The 23,377-nt window shown below is 39.7% G+C and overlaps 1 protein-coding gene across 5 annotated transcripts in view; it reads left to right on the forward strand.

The window, feature by feature from the left end:
• Window positions 1-23,377, forward strand: part of MOV10L1 (Mov10 like RNA helicase 1) — a 100,812-nt gene that overhangs the window by 12,253 nt on the left and 65,182 nt on the right. For 4 of the 5 annotated variants that reach the window (XR_012691327.1, XM_075208885.1, XM_075208887.1 and 1 more), the window contains exons 3-8: window positions 8,900-9,059; window positions 9,806-9,918; window positions 10,088-10,278; window positions 12,558-12,701; window positions 13,378-13,968; window positions 21,478-21,669. Coding sequence is in view for 4 of the 5 variants with exons in the window: in XM_075208885.1 (XP_075064986.1) it covers window positions 8,900-9,059; window positions 9,806-9,918; window positions 10,088-10,278; window positions 12,558-12,701; window positions 13,378-13,968; window positions 21,478-21,669 (1,391 nt within the window). In the remaining variant the exon portion in view is untranslated. Of the gene's footprint in view, window positions 1-3,732; window positions 3,807-8,899; window positions 9,060-9,805; window positions 9,919-10,087; window positions 10,279-12,557; window positions 12,702-13,377; window positions 13,969-21,477; window positions 21,670-23,377 lie in introns of those variants that run through there. The other variant, XM_075208888.1, reaches the window with a different exon arrangement.

A 23,377-nucleotide genomic window follows, 5' to 3' on the forward strand; every position in this document is an offset into this window, starting at 1 on the left:
TGCTAGAAATGTCAGTAATGAAATTTGTTTCTTTTACACAGCATTCTTGTGTTTTTGTGCAAAACAGTAAATCATCAACATACTGTATGAGTACTGTATATTTCTCCAGGGGCTCACCCTTGCAATATCTGGGTCATAGCTTCTGAGAATTCACTTGTGAAAGTGTCCCCCCCTTGAGGCAACCTAGTCAATGTATATTGCTTCCCTTGGTGTGTGAAGGCCAGTAATAGCTGACTGTCTATTGTTATTGGTACTGAGAAGGCATTTGCAAGGTCTATTACTGTAAAGTAGGAAGCTGAGGTAGGTATTTTATTTAGCAGTGTTTGTGGATTTGGAACAATTGGACTGTCTACCATCATTCTTTTGTTAATCTCCCTTAGATCATGAATCATCAGGTAGGACACTGGTTCATGTGGTTTGGATTATTTTCTTTACGGGAAACAACGGATTGTTCCAAGGAGATCGTCAGGGCTTTAGTACTCCTGCCTGTACAAAGTCTTTTATTTGTTTAGTCATTGCCTCATTTTGTTCTGGTTTCAACAGATACTGCTTAATTTTAACTGGTGTCACATTTGCTTTTAGTCGTCTTTGTGCTGGGTCTACCTTAAGTCCCACATCAACTTTTCCCACTGCCCATTCACTAGGTGGTACTAGTTTTAGTACTGGTAACATTATATCACTTGGGCCGGGAGGCTCTAGACCTGTCTCATTGTCAATCATTAACATCATATAGGTGTCGAAAGCTATAGCTTTATTTAATCCTGCTGATGTGGACATGTGTACTTGTCCATCCTTATATATTATACAAGCTTCCAGTGCATTAAGAGGTAGCCAGGTGGGGCCAGCATAATTCTTTGCAATAATATTGTAAAATGTTGGAGGTTATTGCCCACACCTGCCAGGACTGGTCAGACTAGTGGTCAGTAGTCTTAACACACACTGCTGACCGTAGTGCTCACATAGTGCCTGTTCTAATAGGAGAAATAATGGTTTATTCTATTATAATAGGACACTGTTGGTCTCCAAGAGTTGGGTGACAAGTAAAAACAGCCGGGTGGAGCACCCGGGGTGCTAGGGAGAACACTGAGGTTGGAGATATAAGGGGGTTGAGGAGTGACTTTATAGGTGGGAATGAGCTTGTTGTGTAATCTGTAGGGAACAAGGAGCCAGTGTAGCAACCAGCAGACAGGTTAGACAGAGGATTTAGATCAACACAAATTCATATTGTATATGAAACTGACAGTGTCTGCAGGGGTGCAGCTTATTCTGAAGGAAGGGTCTGGGTGATCAGATCATTGAAAAGTAAATGTGGGTTGGGCAAACTTGTGCTCCTATTGTTAACATCCACGTACAAAAAATATATTTTGATTTGCAGGAAGACATATTAAAACGAACAGGTAGAGATGGTGCATTTATGGGGAAGTTGTCTGGTTTGCAGATGGATGCAGAACATTCCTCCAGTGTGTGAAGGGAGAGGGAGGGGGTTGGAGAGCAGTCTAGTGCTAGACAAGCCCCCACTGTAACGTGGTCACTTAACATCTGGCATTGGAACATACCTGCCAACTTGGTTGAACTATGCTCTTGGGCTATAAGTTGCCTGACAGCGCATCTTCAGAGATTTAGAGGTGGGGGCTGGCCTTGAGCAGAGTTGGTTGAGCTCTTTACACCCAATCACAGCCCTGCCAGATAGTGATAGACTTTGATGCTGTGGCTTCTTTTGATGTGTGCACATTTCCTGCATATGCACTCTGCTGTACTGACTGCTCTCCCCAGGCTGAGTGCTAAGCTTTGTCAAAAGCAGGTATGACTAGATGGTGTGACAACACTTCCTCATAGGATCGGTCTGCGCATTCACTCTCTCCTGCCCACAATTTGGCTCTAATGTGGCCCCTGATGCTCATTTGAAATGCAAAACACAGGAAACTTTTTAGCCACATTGCACTACTGTTTGAACACATATTGGATTAAATCTGAAGCTTGTGATCCGTAAGATGTCCTGATTTTTGAACAGTGCATGCACAATGGGAAAGCTGTTTGCATGCTTTGACAGGACTACATTCTGTGTAATTATACTATTGTAATTAGTTGCATTAGAGTTTTCTACATTCGTATAATACATGTAAACAGAGCTAATAATAAAGCTTTGTTTTGTTTTTAATGATCCCATACCCACTCACGCTCGGGTGAGATGTTTTAGAGTACATTTTTTCAGACACTTGTCTCATTCACTTTTTGCTTAAGTGACCACCAATAACCTTAAAAACGCAATGAACAAATGTATGCAAATGCATTTTTACTGTTTTTATTTAACACAAATGCATGCAAGTTGGTATGAGGCCTTAGATCAGGCCTGTCCATCCTGCGGCCCTCCAGGTGTTGTGAAACTACAAGTCCCAGCATGCCCTTTCAGCTATCAACTGGTTGTCTACTGGCAAAGCATGCTGGGTCTTGTAGTTTCACAACACCTGGAAGGCCGCAGGTTGGACAGGCCTGCCTTAGATGTTCTTATATATTCATCATGACACTATTCAATTCAGTGAGGCCTTGCTAAACACTGCATGCATCTCCTTGATAGTGGAATTGCTGTGGCATTCACCATACATTTTCATTATAAACTGATGGAGCATAATATCAAAACACTCTAATGGCATCATCATCAATGCTGAATTAAATAATTGATGTGAAAGGTTTTTTAAACAGATAACTGCAATAATAAATTAAGTGAAATCTTTAGGAGCAAAGCATTTTCTTCTTGGTGAAATGGCTCACAGTTCATATTTCCATCTGGTTTCTTTAGACTATAAATCTCATGCAGTTGTTAACTCGTGAAAAATCATCTAATCCCATTCTTTTTTTTTTTCCCTTAAACGTTTAATCTCATGATTGGAAATACCCCATATAGTCCTAGTCTTAGCTTTCTGTACCTTCTCCCCCATTAGAATTAGTTCTGAGGCTTTCCTTCATTAGATACAGTTGGGATAATTACTGATATTTAGGTTAATGCACATGTGTGTGTGATTAAATGCAGCCACAAAGCATAATGGAGATACTTGAGACTGCTTATTCTAAGTACTGCACTCTAGAGATATAAATCTAAATTAAAACAAGTATATTCCGAGAGAGTGTTTTCTATACAACCCATATATTATAGATATCAATTGTAGACAGAAGTTATTTCTTTTACTGCATAACAAGATCCAGACAGGTGATTTGATGCCTACAAATGTTCCTAAGATGCAACTAATTCCATTCACTTGATTGGAGTTCTGAACACAAGCAAACTTTTAAACCCACATGAGCATTTTTTTTGTATTTCATTCAATAAAGCAGGTGTGGAAAATGAAGACTTGCTCATTTTCACACTCCTGATAAACAGAAAAAGAAAAAAACAAAGTCTTTTTTTACAATCAGGGGAAAGTTCCCTCTGGACACATGCTCATAATGTATACTAGGTTTTTTTTTTCTGTTATTAGTTAACTGTTCTACAAAACATCATGTGATAATGTATCTTTAGTTGCATTGGTTTTAAAGGCACAGTAAACAAAACAAAAATAATTGCTTTAGCTTGCTCCTGAAAAAACCTGTGTGTTTGATATCTGGGTGGGGTCTTGCAGGAATTACTTTGCACTTCTTGAGTTTACAACAGACAGGCGATTTCAAACAGGCTCTTCTCAGGATCATAGCTGATAAATTGGTTCTGCAAAGAGCTGCTTTCTTTTTGTCCTTGAAGTGGTTTAAGCCTTGTGTCCTTGCTTATGTGTTCATTTAATATGAGAAGAGCTATGTTTTACTGGTATCTGAATCAGGTGGGTGTTATGCTGAAAAATGCACAGTATTTTGACATGTTTTCTCTAATGCCGGGCCCGTGACCATTGGTTACTAAATACATCACATGTGATAAACACAGTCAACACTGTACTAACACATTATCTATTTTTTTTAATCTGGTTTCATGTTTAGTATGTGAAACAAATGCATGTAAACTGCAATGTTGGATAAGGACTCATTCACACATGTGTCGGGAAAGTTGGAAAGACACATTAAGAAAACCACACTTTTAGATCTGTTTTAGTAATGTGTTTTAACTACTTTTCTCTGCAATTTTCAAGGGTTGCACTTTTGCCAACACAATCAATTGCACTGGTAGCATCTGCCAATAAACAAGAAATACGCTGTGTTAAAGTTGTAGAGGGCAATGGTGGGAATGGGCCCATAAGAAACCAATAATTATGTTTTGTTTTTTTAATGTGTTATTTTTAGATGTAAATGTATGGAACAGAGGATAGGTGTGAATGTGCCCTAAATAATGTGCAACCTGTTATACTCTAACCTTTAAAAGGACTGTAATAATTTAAAACTACTTTTAGCTAAAGAGGGACACCAATCTGTCATAGCATATCGGCAGGCAAAAAAGTAAAATGCTGTATTACGTGAATAGCTTTGTATGTGAATATTCGTGAATGTTACTATTGACAATGATTGCTAATTAAGTTTTTCAGGGCATCAAAGTTTCCATTTGAAGACATGAATGTGTTTGATTTTTCATAGGTTTTTTTTTCCTTTTAAATTTTACCTAAAAATAAATTTACTGATTAGTTACACAAAATTCTTTGATGCATTTCCATGTTTTCAGTGCAGGTGATATTCAGCAAATGCTTTTAGTTTTATCACCCAGCTGAGTGGGTCAGTAATGTTAAGATGTCCTATGATGCTAGCCTTTATCTGAGGACATGACATACTACTAAAGAAAAAAGGCAATGCATAAACAGCAGTAAAAAGGCAAAATGATAATGGAATGTTCCTTTAACTATTTTTCAGTATATACAGCACAATACTGCCCTCTGTTAAAGTGCTAATGATAGCTCCCAGTGAACAAAGCCTTTTATTGTAACTGGTTTGATGTGTATTTTTTATTTTTAAAATCTTGTCACGCAATCTGTAGAGTTGTGGTGGTGTACTATAAATAATTGTAATCCTATGGCCACTTGTTAATTATAAGGGCCACTTGTAAAGGAGCACTTAAGTGCCTCCCTAACCATATTGCAGTATTTTGGAGGCCATGGGTGCCACCAAACATCTGCCCTGCTCACTTGAGTTTCCCTTACCCCCAAAGACCCTGTTTTTCACTTCAGTAGTCATGGTGCTTGTAATAGCTGCTGGGAAGAACTTTGAGTAGGGAACCCATAGTGCGACTTCTGAGGCCTGCATCTCTGCAGTGAAATAACCCAACCATACTTGCTAATTAAATGGTAGCCCTCTCAAGGAGTGGTGGAGGTGAAGAGTGTTCAAGATAAAAGAATTGTCTGAAGAACAACAGCTGCTGGATTCAATTTGATGCCATATAATTAACAACTAACAACCTATGCATCAGCCATTATATTCTTGAATGGAACCTGTAATACAGCATTCACAGGAGGGAAAGGTTACCAGAGGATATTTGAGGAAAAATGACTTCACAGAAAGGGTGGATAAGTGGAATAGCCTCCTATCGGAGGTGGTAGAGGGTAATACAGAAGAGCAATTTAAATATGCTTGGGATATACATAAGAATATGCTTACAAACAATGAAGGATCAAATAGGGTTTGAGGTTACCAAAGGTTAAAATATGGGCAGATTAGATGGACCAAGTGGATTTTATCTGACGTCAAATTCTATGTTTTTAAATGTGCCTTTTAGGGCCTATAGATTTTAGGCTTGCGAGCAGGGCCCTCTTGCCTGTTTTGTCTGTTGATAACATGTCTTTTTAAGTTTTATCACTATGTGTTTGTTCCCATTTGTAAAGCACTACAGAATATGTTGTGCTATATAAATAAATGACTAATAAATAAGGGCCCTTCAGTGTGGTTACAATAAATTTATTTGACTCAACAAGTTTGTCCAAATCTAGGGACCAGCACCAAAAGTTAGGAGAATTTTCACATAGCTGAAAAAGGGGTTGTGATGTGTGTGTTTGTGTATGTATACACCGATCAGGGCAACATTAAAACCACCTGCCTAATATTGTGTAGGTTCCCCAAAACAGCTCTAACCCTTCGAGGCATAGATCTCTGAAGGTATTTTGTGGTATCTGGCACGAAGACTTTAGCAGCAGATCCTTTAAGATCCCTGTAAGTTGCGAGGTGGAGCTTCCATGGCTTGGACTTGTTTTTCTAGCACACCTCACAGATGCTCAATCAGATTGAGATCTGGGGAGTTTAGATGCCAGGTCAAAATCTTGAACTGTTTCATTTTCCTCAAATCATTCCTGAACAATTTTTGCAGTTTGGCAGGATGCATTATCCTGCTGAAAGGGGCAACTGCCATCAGGGAGTACAGTTGCCATTAAGTAGTGTCTGCAACAATGTTTAGGGAGATGGTATGTGTCAAAGTAACATTCACATGAATGCCAGGTCCCAAGGTTTCCCAGCAGAACATTGCCTTGAGCATCACGCTGCCACTGCAGGCTTGCTTTTTTCCCCATAGAGCATCCTGGTGCCATCTCTTCCCCAGGTTCCCAGGCTGTCCAGATGATGCAAAAGAAAACGTGATTCATCAGATCAGACCACCTTCTTCCATTGCTGCATGGTCCAGTTCTGGTGCTCACATGCCATTGTAGGTGCTTTCCGTGGTGTACAGGGGTACTGTCACCGCTCTCCGACTACTCAGCCTCATAAGCAGCAAGCTGCAATGCACTGTGTGTAACGATACCTTTCTATCATAGCCAGCATTAACTTTTTAGGCAATTTGTGCTACAGTAGCTCTTCTGTGGGATTGGTCCAGATGGGCAAGCCTTCATTCCCCATGAACATCAGTGAGCCGTGGGTACCCATGACCCTGTCACCAGTTCACCGATTGTCCTTCCTTGGTCCACTTTTGGTAGGTACTAACCACTGCATACGGTGAACATCCCACAAGACCTGCCGTTTTGGAGATGCTCTGATCCAGTCATCTAACCCTCACAATTGGCCCTTTGCCTTCACAATTGGCCCCTGTCAAACCTGCTCAGATCATTACTTTTGCTTGTTTTTCTTGCTCCCAACACTTCAACTTCAAGAACTGACTGTTCACCTGCTACCTAATGTATTCCACCCCTTGACAGGTGCCATTGTAGCAAGTTAATCAATGTTGTTCATTTCACTTGTCAGTGGTTTTAATGTTGTGACTGAGCGATGTACATCTATTTCTCCAGATGAGTATTAAAATAAAAATCATGCCCATACACTGTATTTGAATAAGTCAGTGATGGGCAGCATGGTACATTTCAAGAGCATCATCCATGCTCGTCATCTCTCATCTTGATTATTGCAATCTACTAATTTCTGGCTTGCCTGACAAATTTCTGTCCCTCTTGAAGTCTATGCTGAATGAAGTATTGTGACTAATCTTCCTCTCCCACTTGTTCCTCTTCTGTTATGTCTCTCTGTAAAACCCTCCATTGGCTCCCATTCTCTCAAGAGTACAAGTCAAGTTGTTTGCCCTCTCTTATAAAGCCTCCCCTTCCTAAATCTCCATTTTGTCAAGAAATACTCCCCTACTCACACATTACTTTCTGTCAATGACCTCCGCATCTGCTCAACACCTACCACCACCACACGCTACCTCGTTCAGGACTTTTCCTGCACCACTCCCCACATTTGGAACGCCCAGTCCAATCAAACTTGCCGCCAAATTCGAATGTTTTCACACTTGTCTACCTGGCCCCATCCTAAGGCTATTCTCTCCTCACTGTCAGGCACCGTCTCCGCATCGCGACCATGGAGCAGGGACGGCTACCTGTCACTTCCAGGCCAGGGAGCTCTGTCGCTAGGCAACAGAGAAGCAGTCTCCCCTGGCCGTCTGAGCGCCGCCCGAGCAGGCGCAGTAGCGTTCCCCATTGTTAGGCACTTTCGGCTCTTGGTCGGTGATCTGTGACATCACTGGCCGCCGACCTATCAAATTCAGGGCTCTACTATTTAAATCTGTCTCTGGCACCATTAGGGTGCCAGAGTATCAGATCCATTCCTGCCTCCAGGGTTTCGATTAGAGATCTCCGCTATTCCTCCTGTTTTGACCCGGCTTGTTTGTGACTACGCTTCTGGATCCTGTTTCTATTGACTTGCTCTCCTGGTTTGAACTCGGCTTCTCTGACCTCTCCTTTTGGATCTTCCTCGGTACTGCATTGTCCTATTGGCTCGACCCGGATTGTGCTGACCACCCTCGTCACTACTACACTGGTAACTGTCCTGAAGAACCGTGACCTGCGCACCTCTTGCAGCGAAGTCCAAACCTCCTTGTGGTGGGGGTCACTTGTGAATACCAGGGGTGCGTTAGACTCTGCGCCTCCTTGTACAGTTGAGCTAATACCAGTTAGCAGCTCCATCCAGCTCATAATCCTGACACAGTCCACCTGCCCACTTCACTCTACCTCTATTGTCTATATTTGCTACCCTAATACTCTTAATGTTGTCTAGTTGTGTCTTAAGTAGTTGCTTTCTTTATAGTCTCTTGTATTGATTTTTACTGATTCGTTTGTTTCTCTTGTCCCTTGCTAATCTGTATTCATTTTGTTTTTTCAGTTTATTTTTTGTTGATTGTGCAGAGCTGCGGATTGTGTAGCGCCATATAAATAGAGATGATGATGATTACAAGGGCTGCAGGGCCCTCTATCATTGATAAGGACCACAAACTACCCTTAATCTCAATAATAAGTTAAAACAAATCAAATAAAGATACTTATCTTTAATCACCTATCGGCATGCATTTTAATGAAAGATAGTTTGTAACACATGTTTCTAACAAACAAATCTGGCAATAAAGCAGGAAGGAGCTGTTGACTGCAGGTGACAGCTGGAGGGCTGCCTGTTCATCAGACACTTTTATGTACTTTGAATGAGTCTCAGGCCCTGTGTAGTAACTTGTGACTTTGTTTTTGCCTTTTAGGTGCAGTGCATGTCTGACAAATGGGAAATTGACACTCCTGCAAATTCAAATGCTTTGGACCTTGATATAAAAGTTTTAGTTGGCACCGTTACGTTTTGCAATAAAGATGGAGGAGAAATTAATCAGACAACCTGTTTTTCCACTTGTGATGCATGTGAAGGTAATTTGTGTATATGTTTTAGTGTTGTAAGAAGTCTACCTTTGACTAGATTTGAGGCTATGTATGGAAGAGGGGCCAAATTGTGTGCAACTGTCCCCCTGCGTATGGGAGTGGCCAATATCTAGAGACCCTTCCAATAGGGGCATAGATTCACATGTTCCATAAATGAGGGATTAACCAGGCAGGTGGCTCACTCCAGTATGTTAGGCATGATACCTGCCTAAGTTACCTCAAACAAGGTGTTTCCTTTAAAGGCACTACTTGTAAGCTTTGTATATATATATTTTGAAAATTTTCAGGAACCAACCAGATTTAAAGCAAAATTCAACATGTTTTTTTTTTTATTTACAAAAAAAATAAATAAAAAAAATAAATATATTTTTTAATAAAGTACCTGAATCGTGCTAGTGGTCCCACTCTTGTGACAGCCTTCCTTTTGCTAGAGGGAACCATGCCAAATTCATGGTTTTAAAAGGAAGGCAGCAGATTTTAATGTTGAGCCTGACACCATCACGGCCTCTTGCCAATATTATTACCCTGCTGACCTTAATTGTAACTATTGGCACAGTATAATTATGTTGGACTGAAGTGACAATGTGTCTCAGTGAAAAGTAGGCAGGATGATGGGTTCTTCTGTAGCAAATTCCACAAATAGGCTCTTTCTTTGATTTGGACTAATGTCTTTTAAGGTGCTCCTGGTATAGAAGAAGGTGGTTACAGGAAATTATTTCCCATTTTTATTTTAGGATATATTCCTTACAAAGGAGACTGGGTAAAAGCAGAGTATTTCATCAATCCATCAACATGGAACAGTGAGGCATGTTCTGTAAAGCCACTGAGGTGTAAACGGGTAGATAAGGTATGTTGATTTCAGGGTCTGTCTTGTTTATTAAAGGAGGTAAATCTGTGTTTGAAGTTGTATCCTTCAAGAGAATTTGAAAGTAATCTACTTGGATAATTGAATCTCTGAAGTTTAGCTAAACCTCTTTTAAATTCACACTGCTGATGGTTTTATTTTTTTTATCCAGGTGAAAGTCTCTGCTTTCTATGGAATGACTGGTGTAATTGATGAAAGCATATTCTTCACAATGGATTCCGTAAGACTTCCTGAAGGCTATAAACCTCAGCGAAATGACCTGGTTAACACAGTAGTAGTAGAAAGCAGCCAGTCATGTTATGTTTGGAGAGCACTGTGCATTGCGCCAGCTAAAAGAAATAGGTAACAAATCTCCTGTCTTCCTCTTAGATCAGGTTTTTTATAAAATCCACAGTATATTATGTATAGTATATTATTATTATTATTATTATTATTATTATTATTATTATTATTATATATGTGGGAGAATTATTTTAAGACATGGGTTTCTAAATTCTGAGTATCTTCAACAAAACTTGCTGTTAGACTCTCATTTCAAAGCCATAGAAAAATTATACAACTTTCAAGTGTCCTTTAACATCAAAGCCATGACTTACTACTTTCTTATCTTGAATACTTTCAGTTTTTGAAATTTATTCAACTAAAACAAGATCTGTCAGAAGTTTGAAATGGAACCATGTGAGAATGTCCACTTGGTGTGGACAAGAGAACCATAACCCAACGCAATGTGCACATTAAGGGGGATATTCAATTAGCCGCAGAGTACCTCTGGAACCGTTGCAAAGGCACTTCGGCGATGTAACATTGTGGATTTCTCATCGCATCCCATAGAGGTGCGAGGAGGAATCCGCAATGTTGATGTACCACAGTACCTGCAATTGTGCATAACTCCGAACATCGCGGCTAATTGAATATGCTCCTAAGACCCTGATTTAAAGTTGTGGACAAATTCAGCTAAATGGTACAAACTTGTACCTGATTAAAAAGAAGATAGAAGTGAATCCAGCGCTCCAGATATCTCCCAAAGAGACCAGACAGAACCCTTAGTCAGGGTAATGGAAAACAAACAAATACTTATATTGGCGTTCTGTGTATGTTCAAATCTTCTTATTAATAACACAGGTATTTCAGTTGTACATTTAAAATGATAGATATTAAGCAGCACTGGAATATAGAGCGCTGGTGGGTTTTTCTTATCTATTCATACATTGTACCTGAATAAGCCTTGTTACGATGCAAGGGGTGCACATGCAATTTTTCGTATGCAGGGAAAATATTGCTTGTTTTTGCATATAGCCCACAGATATTGAGCAGATGTTTTTGTTTGTCTCTTTTTACACTAATTATGAGTTGATCTAGGGCAGTGTGTCTCAAACCCGGTCCTCGGGGACCCCTAACATTGCAGTTTTCCAGGTCACCGGATAAATCATTATACCACCTGTGGATCTGTTACAATGTGTCAGTCAGTAATAAGTGCACCTGTGCTACAGCAAGGAGATATGGAAAATATGCACTGTTAGGGCTTCCTGAGGAAAGGATTTTGGGAAAACTTGATCTATACTGTGCCCCTAGTACCAGTGCGCATTATGAAAGTTGTCCCAGCACAATATGGTTTTGCCAAAAAATACAGAAACCTAAAATGCACTTTCCAGGAAAGCAAACAAAATTGCATAAGATAAATTTAAATTTTAGATATTTTTTACACACAGTTCATCCTCTTCACTTAGTAGAAGTCATTAACCAAATCTTCTTTTTTTGATTGGTACTTTCTCAAGAGGCGTGCTTATGCCGAAGGTCTGGCCTCCCTAACTTTTTCGCTCACAGTCTATTGTTTCTCGCTGTCTCTTAAGAGGGTCCACTATTCAATAAGGACATAATTATTTTCAAAAGAAAGCATAAGCGTAGATAGGACAAAGGCCTCCCCACTGTTTAACAATGCTAAATGATCTACTAGCCTAAAAACTTGCCGCCCTGATGGGCAGAAGATGAGGTATTTTCTAAGTAATATCTACACATTAAGGACCCCTTACTGACTTTTGTATTTTTATCCCCTATACTCTCCGTACTCTTCCTTTTCAGCCTAGAATGCATGATCTTGCTATCACTAGAAAAATATCTATAGCATTTGATAACCTGTTTCACTCGATAAACTGAAACTACAACCAAGAGTAGCAACGGATCCTCAACCTCACTCATGTCCCCAGTGCGGAAAACACATAATAATTAATATCCAAATTGGAACGCATGATGTATTTGCGGAGTGCTTGATCTACTTAGAATGTGCAGCAGCTCCAGAATAGGTTATTTTTATTTATTTTTACATTTAGAAAAAATGTATGCACTCATTGAAAACCTCCCACTGACAGCAGATCCACAATGAATTCTGTTGATGGTGCAGGGAGTCCTGAAAATGCTCTAAAAAATGACTGGTTGATTTTGAAATATTGTGGCCAAAATTGTATTTATTACAATGCCAACAAGTAATAACTGTCAATGTCACAAGCCTATATGTTCTGTTTTCTAAGAAAAGGGAATATTTTTCATTAATAATGTCTGAAAGATGCATCTTTTTTTTTAGAAAAAACAAAACAAGAAACAAATTGGTTTTGATGCCTTTTCAGCTTGTCGACGTCTGATGATGGGGAATTGGACAGCCAGTACTCTGCTGCTTTAATGATGAACAAAGGAGGCTTGGAGGTTTCCAGGATGACTCACTTTGGAGTGATCAAACAAGGACAGAGTAAAGCTCTGCAAATTTGTATTGAGTATGTAAACTGTAGACCTATTATAGTTCTTTTTGTATAGATCCATCAATGACGTGTCTTTTTTTGAGATCTGTTTGGCATGGAGATATATATAGATGGATAGAGATATATAATATAATATATAATCGACATGGTGAAAAATTACATATATACTTGTAGTCATTGATTTTTAAATTTTAATCTATTTATTCCTTCAAATGGTAATTTAGAACAAACTTTTAAAGTATTATAAGTTTGAATGTTTTATCTGTATGGACAGATGGACAGGATGGTGCACATTAAAATTACCCAGACTTTGTGTGAGACAGGTATGGAAAGTACAGTTATTGTAAAGCACAGTAATCAGATGGAAGTGGCACAACTTAGCTGATGAGGAAGGTAGGAGGGGAAGCTAGAAGATTTACCCCCAATTATTTGTTTTATATGGAAGCAGTTACTAAAGTTGGTGAAAAGAAAGAGAATTGTGTCATTTGGAGAAACCATTTGAAATTATATTCTTTTAATTTAATAAAGGTAATTTTGAGCTTCAGTGTCAATCTGCAATAAACAAATATTTTATATAGTGTATTAATAGAATATGTAATTGAATGTTTCTTAAGTAGGCTTATGTTGATTTGTTAAGTTTTTATATTTGAATGAAAATATATTTTATTAATCTGTTAATGTTTTGTTTCAGGAATAATGGAAATAATGCTCATTCATTGGTTGCTTGCAAAGTGGCAGGTTTGGAAAAAGAAAATAAATTCAAGTTTAAAATGTGTATCTCAGAACCGAATTTCAGTAAGACCACATCACCTTCTTTAAAATCATTCAATCCTTCATTAAAACCAGGACAAATGACGCCATCCTTATGTAATGTAACCAATGCAAAACAAGATGAGAATGAGAAAAATGAACCTCTGCTTCCTACTTTAATGACATCTAATCGGTTACCTCTTAGGTTTTATCATATGGGTTGTTACATGCCTTATGTAACTTCAGGTTACTATTCGAAATGCATGAGCGGTTCTGTTGCACCTTTAGAAGCAGGACAATATTTCTATAATGGCACTTTAAAGAGTCCTTTGGATGTACAATCAGTGACAGATAACCAGCTGACAACATGCAATGCACATTTGACATCTGGAAACATCACTGCTTGCAATGGTTGCAATGACTTGGATGTAAATAATGTGGAAACTCCTCCATCTTCAAAAGCTGGCATTAGTGATGCTATGGTGATTCCTCCTGGGGAGAAGACCTTTATTGCAATCACTTGTGAAGCAAGGTACATATTCAGAAGTTCACTCAGTCATTTTAATGTTTGTTTAAATAGCAATGCAGTCTGGCCTCTTTGCCTCAGAGTACCAAGGTAAAGCGCCTCAAATGTTTGTATATATAAGCATAAGGACACGCCTTTTATTCTCAATTCTATTTTAGGAATAATGCAAATGATTAAAAATATACAATAAATGACTGGAGATGTTTTGTATCTCAATAACTGTGTTGGTTTCACAAGTAATATATTTTTTTTTTCTTGCTTTAACCAAGTAAACCCATGACAATAAGACTGCTTGTGATAGCACTTTGGAATTAATGTCTTTATACAGGGAAAATAGTGAGAGAAACATTTTCAAGATTTTGTCAAAAGTTATTTTCACACAATTACCCCAAAAGTAATTGCTACTTTTTCTGATTCCAAATACGTATCCTTCACAGAAGTTTTTATGCCGTTATTAAGCTAGAAAAAAGGATTTTTTTAAGATTTATTTTCTGGTTTGTGTTTTGTTTGTTCTTTTAAAACTTTTAATGAGACTTGGTCACAAAATTGCGATGGTTGCAGCTAAATAATATTTTAATTCTATTGCATATGTGTAGTCATACACTCTGTATAGTATTTTTACAGATAAAACAGATTTTGTTTAGACAAATGGCACGATAAAGCACCAAACCAACAGCAACTATTGCACTGTTCACACATTTAACCCCTCCACCCTATCATTGATGTAGAATTGATTTAGGGATGGTGTTTGTAGTGTGATCTGTTGAACTCAGTCTTTTGGAGTTTCCAGACTGCACCGTTACGCCAAACAAAACTATTTACATCTGTTTATTTCCATTAATATAATGTACTGGATAATTTTGTTTAGTTCTCCAGAGTACAAAGTTCCCTTTGTGGGCAGTATTTGGAAATATGGGAATCTGACATGCAACATTGGTGTTCAATAGTTACATTGCCACTATCGATTTTTGGAGACAAACATTTTAAAGTTTAATGCACCTGTGACCCGAGAAGACAAAAATGTATTTTTCCAACTGTCAAAGTAATTCAGGAAAAATTTAATACATTTATGGGATTTTTTCTAAAAGCATATTATCCAGAAAGTTGTGAAAACCAAAAGGGAAAAAAAGCCCTCAATTATTGCTGCTTTTCAGTAATAATGCCATATACAGTCACTGGAAGGAGCAATGCTAAGCACATAAATAAGGAAGAAAATGTCAGGGGCAGTGTTGAGGACAGATGTGATCATTTTAAAGAAAATTTTCTGTATTCTAGACATTGTGCTTTATTTTATGGAAAACCAAATAAACCTAGCCATGTCTCATTCCATAACACTGCATTGGTATATTAAGGGGCAGATTCAATTAAGAAAAAATCAGCGCAATGTGTGTCTGGTATGTCTATGAGACACTTTTTTTTTTTTTTTGCACAAATCTCTCATTTTTGCTCATTTAGGTGTGAAAGCAAAAACGAGTGTTCATTTTTACTGTACTACTGTTAAAAATACAAAAAAAAAAAAAATGGGTTCTGCGGCACATCACAGCCAATTGAATGTGCCCCTAAGTGTAGTTTTTTTTTAAAAAATTGAGCTATTTGAGGTATTTAGTTTTTATATCATCTTTGCAGCAGTTTTCCCCACAGTATTTATGTAGTATTTTTCTGAACAAAGTGTCTGTGCACTATGTGTGCACTCTCTCCCCTTCCTTTGCTAAAGAGATCTCTCTCTAGGTCCCTGTCTATTACTTAGTGGGAACTTAGACCAGGGCAGGACAGTAGATGTGGTCTACTTAGATTTTGCAAAGGCCTTTGATACAGTGCCACACAAGAGGTTGGTTTACAAAATAAGGCAACTGGGTCTAGGAATCAAAATTTGTACTTGGATCGAAAACTGGTTAGGGAATAGGGAACAGAGAGTTGTGATAAATGGAACATTTTCTAATTGGTCAAAGGTCTTAAGTGGACTACCTCAAGGTTCCGTGCTGGGACCACTCCTTTTTAATATATTTATTAATGACCATGGTGATGGTTTAGAGAGTAAAGTTTCTATTTTTGCAGATGACACTAAACTCTGTAAGGTAATGAAATCAGAGCAAGATGTAGCTTCTCTACAGAGGGACTTAAATGAACTGGAGGATTGGGCGGCCAAATGGAATATGAGGTTTAACACAGATAAATGTAAGGTTATGCATTTAGGGATCAAAAACAAGAACGCAATCTATAAATTAAATGGAATAAATTTAGGAGAATCTATAATGGAAAAGGATTTGGGAGTGCTCGTAGACAGTAGACTTAGCAATAGTGCTCAATGTCAAGCAGCAGCTGCAAGGGCAAACAAAGTATTGGCATGCATAAAAAGGGGCATAGATGCAAGGGAAGACAGTGTAATTTTGTCACTGTATAAATCGTTGGTAAGACCTCATCTTGAATATGCAGTACAGTTCTGGGCACCACTCTATAAAAAGATCATTTGGAACTAGAAAGGGTTCAGAGAAGGGCGACAAAATTGATAAAGGGTATGGAGTCATTAAGTTATGAGGAAAGGTTAGCCAGTTTAAGCATGTTTACTTTAGAAAAGAGGCGTCTAAGGGGAGATATGATTACTATGTACAAATACATTAGTGGTCAATACAGAGAGCTTTCATGGGAACTTTTTACCCCAAGGACCATACACAGGACACGTGGTCATCCCCTAAGGTTAGAGGAGAGGAAATTTCACAACCAGCAAAGAAAGGGGTTCTTTACAGTAAGGGCAGTCAAGATATGGAATTCATTGCCAGGGAAGGTTGTGATGGCAGATTCAATAGATATGTTTAAGAAAGGGTTAGACAAATTTTTAGTGGAAAGGTGTATCCAGGGATACGACCGTTAATTTAAAATGAAGGATAGTAGTGGATATAGGGTAGAAATAAGACTGCAATATTGAGTCTAGGGGGATTTTCACAATTGAAACAGATTGGCGGTTGCTTACTCTGGATTAATCTCAAATATAAGTGCAGGATCGCAGGAGATACAAAATAGGTTCAACTTGATGGACTGGTGCCTTTTTTTTCAACCTCATCAACTATGTTACTATGTTACTGGCTGGTAGGCTGTCTGAGATCAGGGCAGGAAGGAAAGGAGTACCATTAGCCAGTGCTGGGCTTATGGTGCCTCCGCACCGATGGGAGTTACTGAATTAAGAAGAATGTAGGGGGTACAGAGAACAGTTTCTCAATAACATGGCAGGAGACTTTGTCGTGTGATTAGGTGAATACCTTCATTATGGCGTAGTTTTCTGTGCATGTCATAGATTCTATATTTGTTGACAGATTATGGCTCACTTCTATAATTGCTGTTAAGTATAGCTGTGCTTTTATATACTCCTCACAAGATGATTTTTCTCTGTCACCCTATTGGGGGACACTGCAACACATTGGGGTATAGTAGGTGGTCCTGGAGTCAAGGTACTTAAACACTAAAACTGTGAGTGTAGCTCCACCCCTATTATATTCCTCCAACAAGAAGCAGTATTCAGTTTAGCTTAAGTGCCCTTAGGAGTTGGACGTGTTCCTCAGGGCTCCTCACTGAATTTTAATTTATTTTTATTGATTTATCTTCAATTTAATTTTTTTTTTACAGATTGTGCTGGGCTCAGGGATTGCTTCCCAGGGGTGGATAGACTGTAGCCTTCCTTCACCCATGGTCTCTGTGCTGGGGTGAGTAGCCTGAGGGCTCCCTCAGCCCCAACACTGCTGCATTTTGTTATTTTTTTTCCCAGAGAACTCAGAGAGGCAATCCAAAAACTGCTTGATTCCGGAATAATTGTTCCAGTTCCTTTGCTGGAAAGAGGTTTGGGGTTCTACTCCAACCTTTTTCTAGTTCCAAAGCTGGATGGATCCTACAGGCCAATCCTCAACTTAAAACCCCTCAACAAACTGGTATGTGTCCTGGGCATGGAACCCAAAGAGTTCCTTGCTTCTGGACATAAAGGATGTGTACCTCCATGTCCTTTGCTTTGTGGTGCAAGGCACCCATTACCAGTTTGGGGCGTTAGCCTTTGGCCTAGTTACTTCCCAAGGGTCTTGACAAAGCTGATGGCGGGACTTCTTCACTCCAAGTGAGTCACCGTTGTTCCTTACCTGGATGAATTACTGTTGAAGACACCATCCTACAAAGTCCTGACCCACCATCTTTAATTCGCGGTGTCATTACTGGAAGCACGCGGCTGGATCACAGGCAGCACAGTGGCCTAGTGGTTAGCACTTCTGCCTCACAACACTGGGGTCATAAGTTCGATTCCCGACCATGGACTTATCTGTATGGAGTTTGTATGTTCTCCCTGTGTTTGCGTGGGTTTCCTCCGCATGCTCCGGTTTCCTCCTACACTCCAAAAACATACTTGTAGTTTAATTGGCTGCTATCAAATTTGACCCTAGTCTCTCCCTGTCTGTCTGTGTGTGAGTGTGTCTATATTAGGGAATTTTACACTGTAAGCTCCAATGGGGCAGGGACTGATGTGAATGAGTTCTCTGTACAGCGCTGTGGAACTAGTGGCGCTATATAAATAAATGATGATGATGATCATCATCAAACCACCAAAGTCCTTAACACCGGCTCGGAGGATGTCTATTTTTTCTATTTTTTTTAATTCTTTTTTTAGGTCTCGACGTAGACACCAGGCACCAGAGTGTGTTCCTCCTGGAGGACAATCTCTGTTTGGTTTAGTCCAAGACCAGGGACCTCTTGGCAAGGTAGCATGTCTCTTCCTTCGGTGCATGAAGTTGTTGGGCACCATGGCCTCTGTTTTTGACATGGCGTTTTTTTTGTACAATTTCACTCACAGATGTTCCTGAGGGAACTGCTATTGAAGTGGGGTAGCACGGTGGCATAGTGATTAGCACTTCTGCCTTACAGTACTGGGGTCATGAGTTCAATTCCCGACCATGGCCTTATCTGTGAGGAGTTTGTATGTTCTCCCCGTGTTTGCGTGGGTTTCCTCCAGGTGCTCCGGTTTCCTCCCACACTCCAAAAACATACTGGTAGGTTAATTGGCTGCTAACAAATTGACCCTAGTCTCTTTCTCGGTCTGTGTGTATGCTAGGGGATTTAGACTGTAAGCTCCAATGGGACAGGGACTGATGTGAATGAATTCTCTGTACAGCGCTGCGGAATCAGTGGCGCTATATAAACAAATGGTGATGATGAAGTGGCCTATATCCTACCTTCATCTGGACAAATAGATGATCAAGCTGTCTGCGACGGTGCACCAGCCTCTCACATAGTGGCTAAACCATTTGCATCGATCCACTGGTCGCTCCTGCCAGGCTTGGAAGGGGACGCTGGTGACCTCGCATGTCAGCTTCTCAGGGAGGGGAAGAGTCTTTGCCATAATCCGGTTTCAGGGTCTTTGGGACCCCCAGGAGGTACTTCTACCCATAAATGTGCTGAAGGTTCAGGCGGTTTATGGAGTGATTGTCCAGGAACAGAAAATTCTGGGTCCAGTCGGACAATGTGGCACCTGCAGCGCCTTGGCCATGAAGGAGACATCCAAGTTAATGATGTTAGTGGAACATAACGTTCTAGTGATCTCGGCCGCCTTCATCCCAGAGGTGGAAAAATGGGAGGCCGATTTTCTCAGTCACAACAAGGTACATTCAGGAGAATAGTCCCTGCACAGGAACGTGTTCGAACTTCTATTTCAACGTTGGTGTTGCCCAGATATGTTGCCCAGATATAGACCTTATGTCCGTCTGAACTTCAAAGTACCTCTGTTCTGCTCAAAATCCCAGGATCCCACCACAGGATTCGTGGATACCATGGTGACCCCATGGCAGTTTCACCTAGTGTACCTGTTCCACCACTCCCTATGCTTCTGAGGGCACTCACGAAGTTGAAGCGGGAATGGGTGGAAGCCGTTCTGGTAGCTAAAGATTGGCCCCGCCGTGCATGCTTCTGGAATCTTCTTGGGATGGCCGTAGGTTCTCCGTTTAGACCACCACTCCGTCCCCACCTGCTAGTGCAAGGCCCCCTTTGCTGCCACTTGTTAGGTCAGCTGGCTTTGATGGCATGGGTACTGAGACCCTGATACTTTGGGCCCGTAGGTTATCTTTGTTGCTGATCACCATGATTAAGGCCAGAAAACCACTTTCTGCTGCAAATCATTACAGGGCATGAAAGGCATTTGTTCTCTGGTGCGAGGGTCTTAAATTCTACACTTTTCGCTTCAACCAGGTTGCTCGCCTTTCTTCAGGTAGGTCTTGAAAAAGGCCTGCGCTTATCCTCTCTGAAGCTGCAAGTATTGGCGCTGTCAGTCTTCTTCCAGTGCAAGTTGGAAGTTATCCAGAGGTTCAAACCTTTCTGCAGGTCGTATTTCATGTTCGTCTCCCATTTGTACACCCGGTGGAGCCTTGGGACCTAAATTTGGTGCTTAGGGCCCTGGTTAAAGAACCTTTTGAATGGGTTGATCTTTGGTATATCACCTGGAAGGTAATTGGCTGTTACCTCACATATCCAAGTGTCTGAGTTGGGGGTGTTGTGGTGTTCCCCCCCCCCCCTTTTCTTTACACCAAGCTCTCATTTGTTCCAAAAGTTGTCTCACGTTTTCATTTCAACCTGGAGATTGTTGTGCCGACCTTCTTGCCACGTTCACGTTCTTTGGGGGGTATTCAATTGTTCCTCCAGGCGCCGCCGGAACGAGCGCGTTAAAACTATTACCGTTAATACGGTAATTACTCGCTTAATTTCATCTCGCAGCTCCCTTGCATTACATTACATGTGTGCTGTGGGGGGGCTCACCAGCACAATAGTTTTGTTTTTACCCTTGTAGCTGTAAACTAGTGGTGAGGGAGTGGGGGTGGGTTACCTGCTAAAAGCAAGTGAGTGGAGCAGGGAACCCAGCTGGGTTGTAGGATATTACAGGAGCTTCCTGATGACTACAGACTGTAGGACAGTCTTAGCGGGGACAGAGTGCTTTGCTTATGACTTTAACTCCCTATTCTCATTGGACACCTGTAGTAAAACTGCACTGACTGTTTTTACAATTGGCACAAGGCAGTTTTGTTTGTTTGGTATGTGTAACAGCTACTTATATTTGAAAATGTTTCCTCCTTTGCATGTGAGCCTCTTACTGTTTGCTGGGGTGCAGAAATGAGCACTTCCTATACACCCTGCTTTAGTAGTATGGCACTCGCCATAATTGGGAAATAATTATTTTGCAAAGTACTTAAATGCCAGAGTTTCATGCCACACCATCCCAATTCTCTCTGGCACACACAAGTTTCACTTGCTGTGTTTCACAGTAATAATTATATATAAGGGTTTTTTCCATTATTTGGAGCACCATGCATAAAATGTATAAAAATAAAAAATGCACATTTAAAAATGACCCCTGTATATCTCCACACTACCCCTGACACTCCCACTTTTATTAAATGGTTTATCAGAGTTCATGATACTAATTTGTTCTGAACCGCACCTCATTTTACATGAGCTACTACTCCACATTTTTGATGAGATATTATTTTCTTCTCTCTTCAGAAACCCTGGTCGCAGCAAAGAACTTGTATTATTCTGTTTTCAAGATTTTGTTATTGGTCGCTACATTGAAGCTACAATTGAAAGCGAAGAGGAATACTTATTGCTGCCCCCTACAGAATTTACTTCAAGAAATAATAAAATTCAACAGGTGCCAAAGGGTAATACCGTTGTTCTGTCTGCACCACAGAAAAGGCATGTATTGGAATATAATTTTAAACTGTTCTAAATTTCACACACAACCCGTTAACAATGTAATTATATTTAACCACTTAATTGAAAACAAATGAGCCTACTAACTTTATACTTGAAACTAAAAGTTAACCATGTTTTTTCTATAGCTTATCATATCATTGTTGTGTGTGTTTTATTCTATAACTATTGTACTTTCTATCATGGAACTTTGCAAAATGAGTGACTTGACACAAGTTGGCATTTCATGTTACAGGTGCAGAGATTAAGCAGGGAAGTGGTGGTTCTATTCTGCCTTTTAACAAAACACACAGAATATTATTTTTTTTTATATATTTTTTTTCTTTTATATAAGGAAAAGAAGAAGAAATAGGGTTTGCTTAAAAGTTTGTGAACCATTTAGACTTTTCTGAATTCATGCATAAATGTGATCTGCATCATAAAAATGGGTAGAAAATACAATAAATCAAATAACACACAAAAGGATATACCTGTTCAATCATTTATGGATCAAATTGATCCAATGTTAAATGTATTGTTCTTAAAAATTATGTGAGCCTTTACTTTTCAGTAACTGGTGTGACCATATTGATTACCAATGACTTCAGTGAAATGTCTATGGTAATTATTGATCGGTCCTGCACATCGGCTTTGAGGAATTTTACTCATTCCTCCTTATAGAACTGCTTCATCTCATTGATTTTAGTGCACTTTCTTGCAATAACACACTGCTTCAGGTCCAACCATCTGGGCTTTGAATTGGACATTCAAAAAAACGTGAAATTTCTTCTGTTTCAACCACTATTTGTAGACCGGCTGATATGTTTATCTTGCAGCAAGATCTTCTATTGAGGGTTACACTGTCACTCTCCTGTAGAATTTGCTGCTACAATCCAGAATTCATAGTTTCATTGCAGTTCCACTTGCAGGACTGGAATGTACAAATATAGGTAACACAGAACATGAGGATATGGGGACTTCTAACTATAGGAACAAGAAAATTAAATCTCCATAAAGGGCTATACTTCTCTTGGGTGATTTCATTATAAGAGGCATACATCTGGGAAGAGCTACTGATGTAGAGTAACAAGTAAGGTGCTGACCTGGAGCCACAGCTCCCAGGGATAAAGAGCTCATGTTCAGAATCGTGAAGGCAGCAAGAAACGATAGGGAGGTGGATGTCTTTGTCTTCCTAGGGACAAATGACCTGGCTAATGCTGAAGTCATGGCCGTAAAATCTGAATTTAGAAAGCTAGGAACAGCTCTAAAACATGTGGCAATCACTGTAACCTCTTCAGCAGCATTGCCAGTACACAGAAGAAGACAGAACTCATTGCATCAGAAACTTCAAAGTATGTCTAAAGAAATGGTGTTATGAGGAAAGATTTGGATTAATAGTCCATAGTCATGCCATCTGGCAAGATATGGGCTTATACAAAAGTGATGGCCTGCACGCATCTTCAAGAGAACTCTGAATACTAAGTGAAGAGTTTGGCAGCTTTTTCATGAACTATTTAAACTAGCAGAGGGGTGCAGTGAACTAAACAGGAATAAAGCAATCTTCTCCCCCAACCAAGAGGTATCATTTCTGCAGGCTAATGGACCAGAAAACATATCCACAGCAACAGAAGACAATGCAGATTAAAACAAAATAAACAGAGAGAGAGATGAACATGGCTAGGAATAGGAGCTGTACAAACAAAACTCTTAG

The sequence above is a fragment of the Mixophyes fleayi genome, chromosome 4 (genome assembly GCF_038048845.1).
Source record: "Mixophyes fleayi isolate aMixFle1 chromosome 4, aMixFle1.hap1, whole genome shotgun sequence".
NCBI lineage: Eukaryota > Metazoa > Chordata > Amphibia > Anura > Limnodynastidae > Mixophyes > Mixophyes fleayi.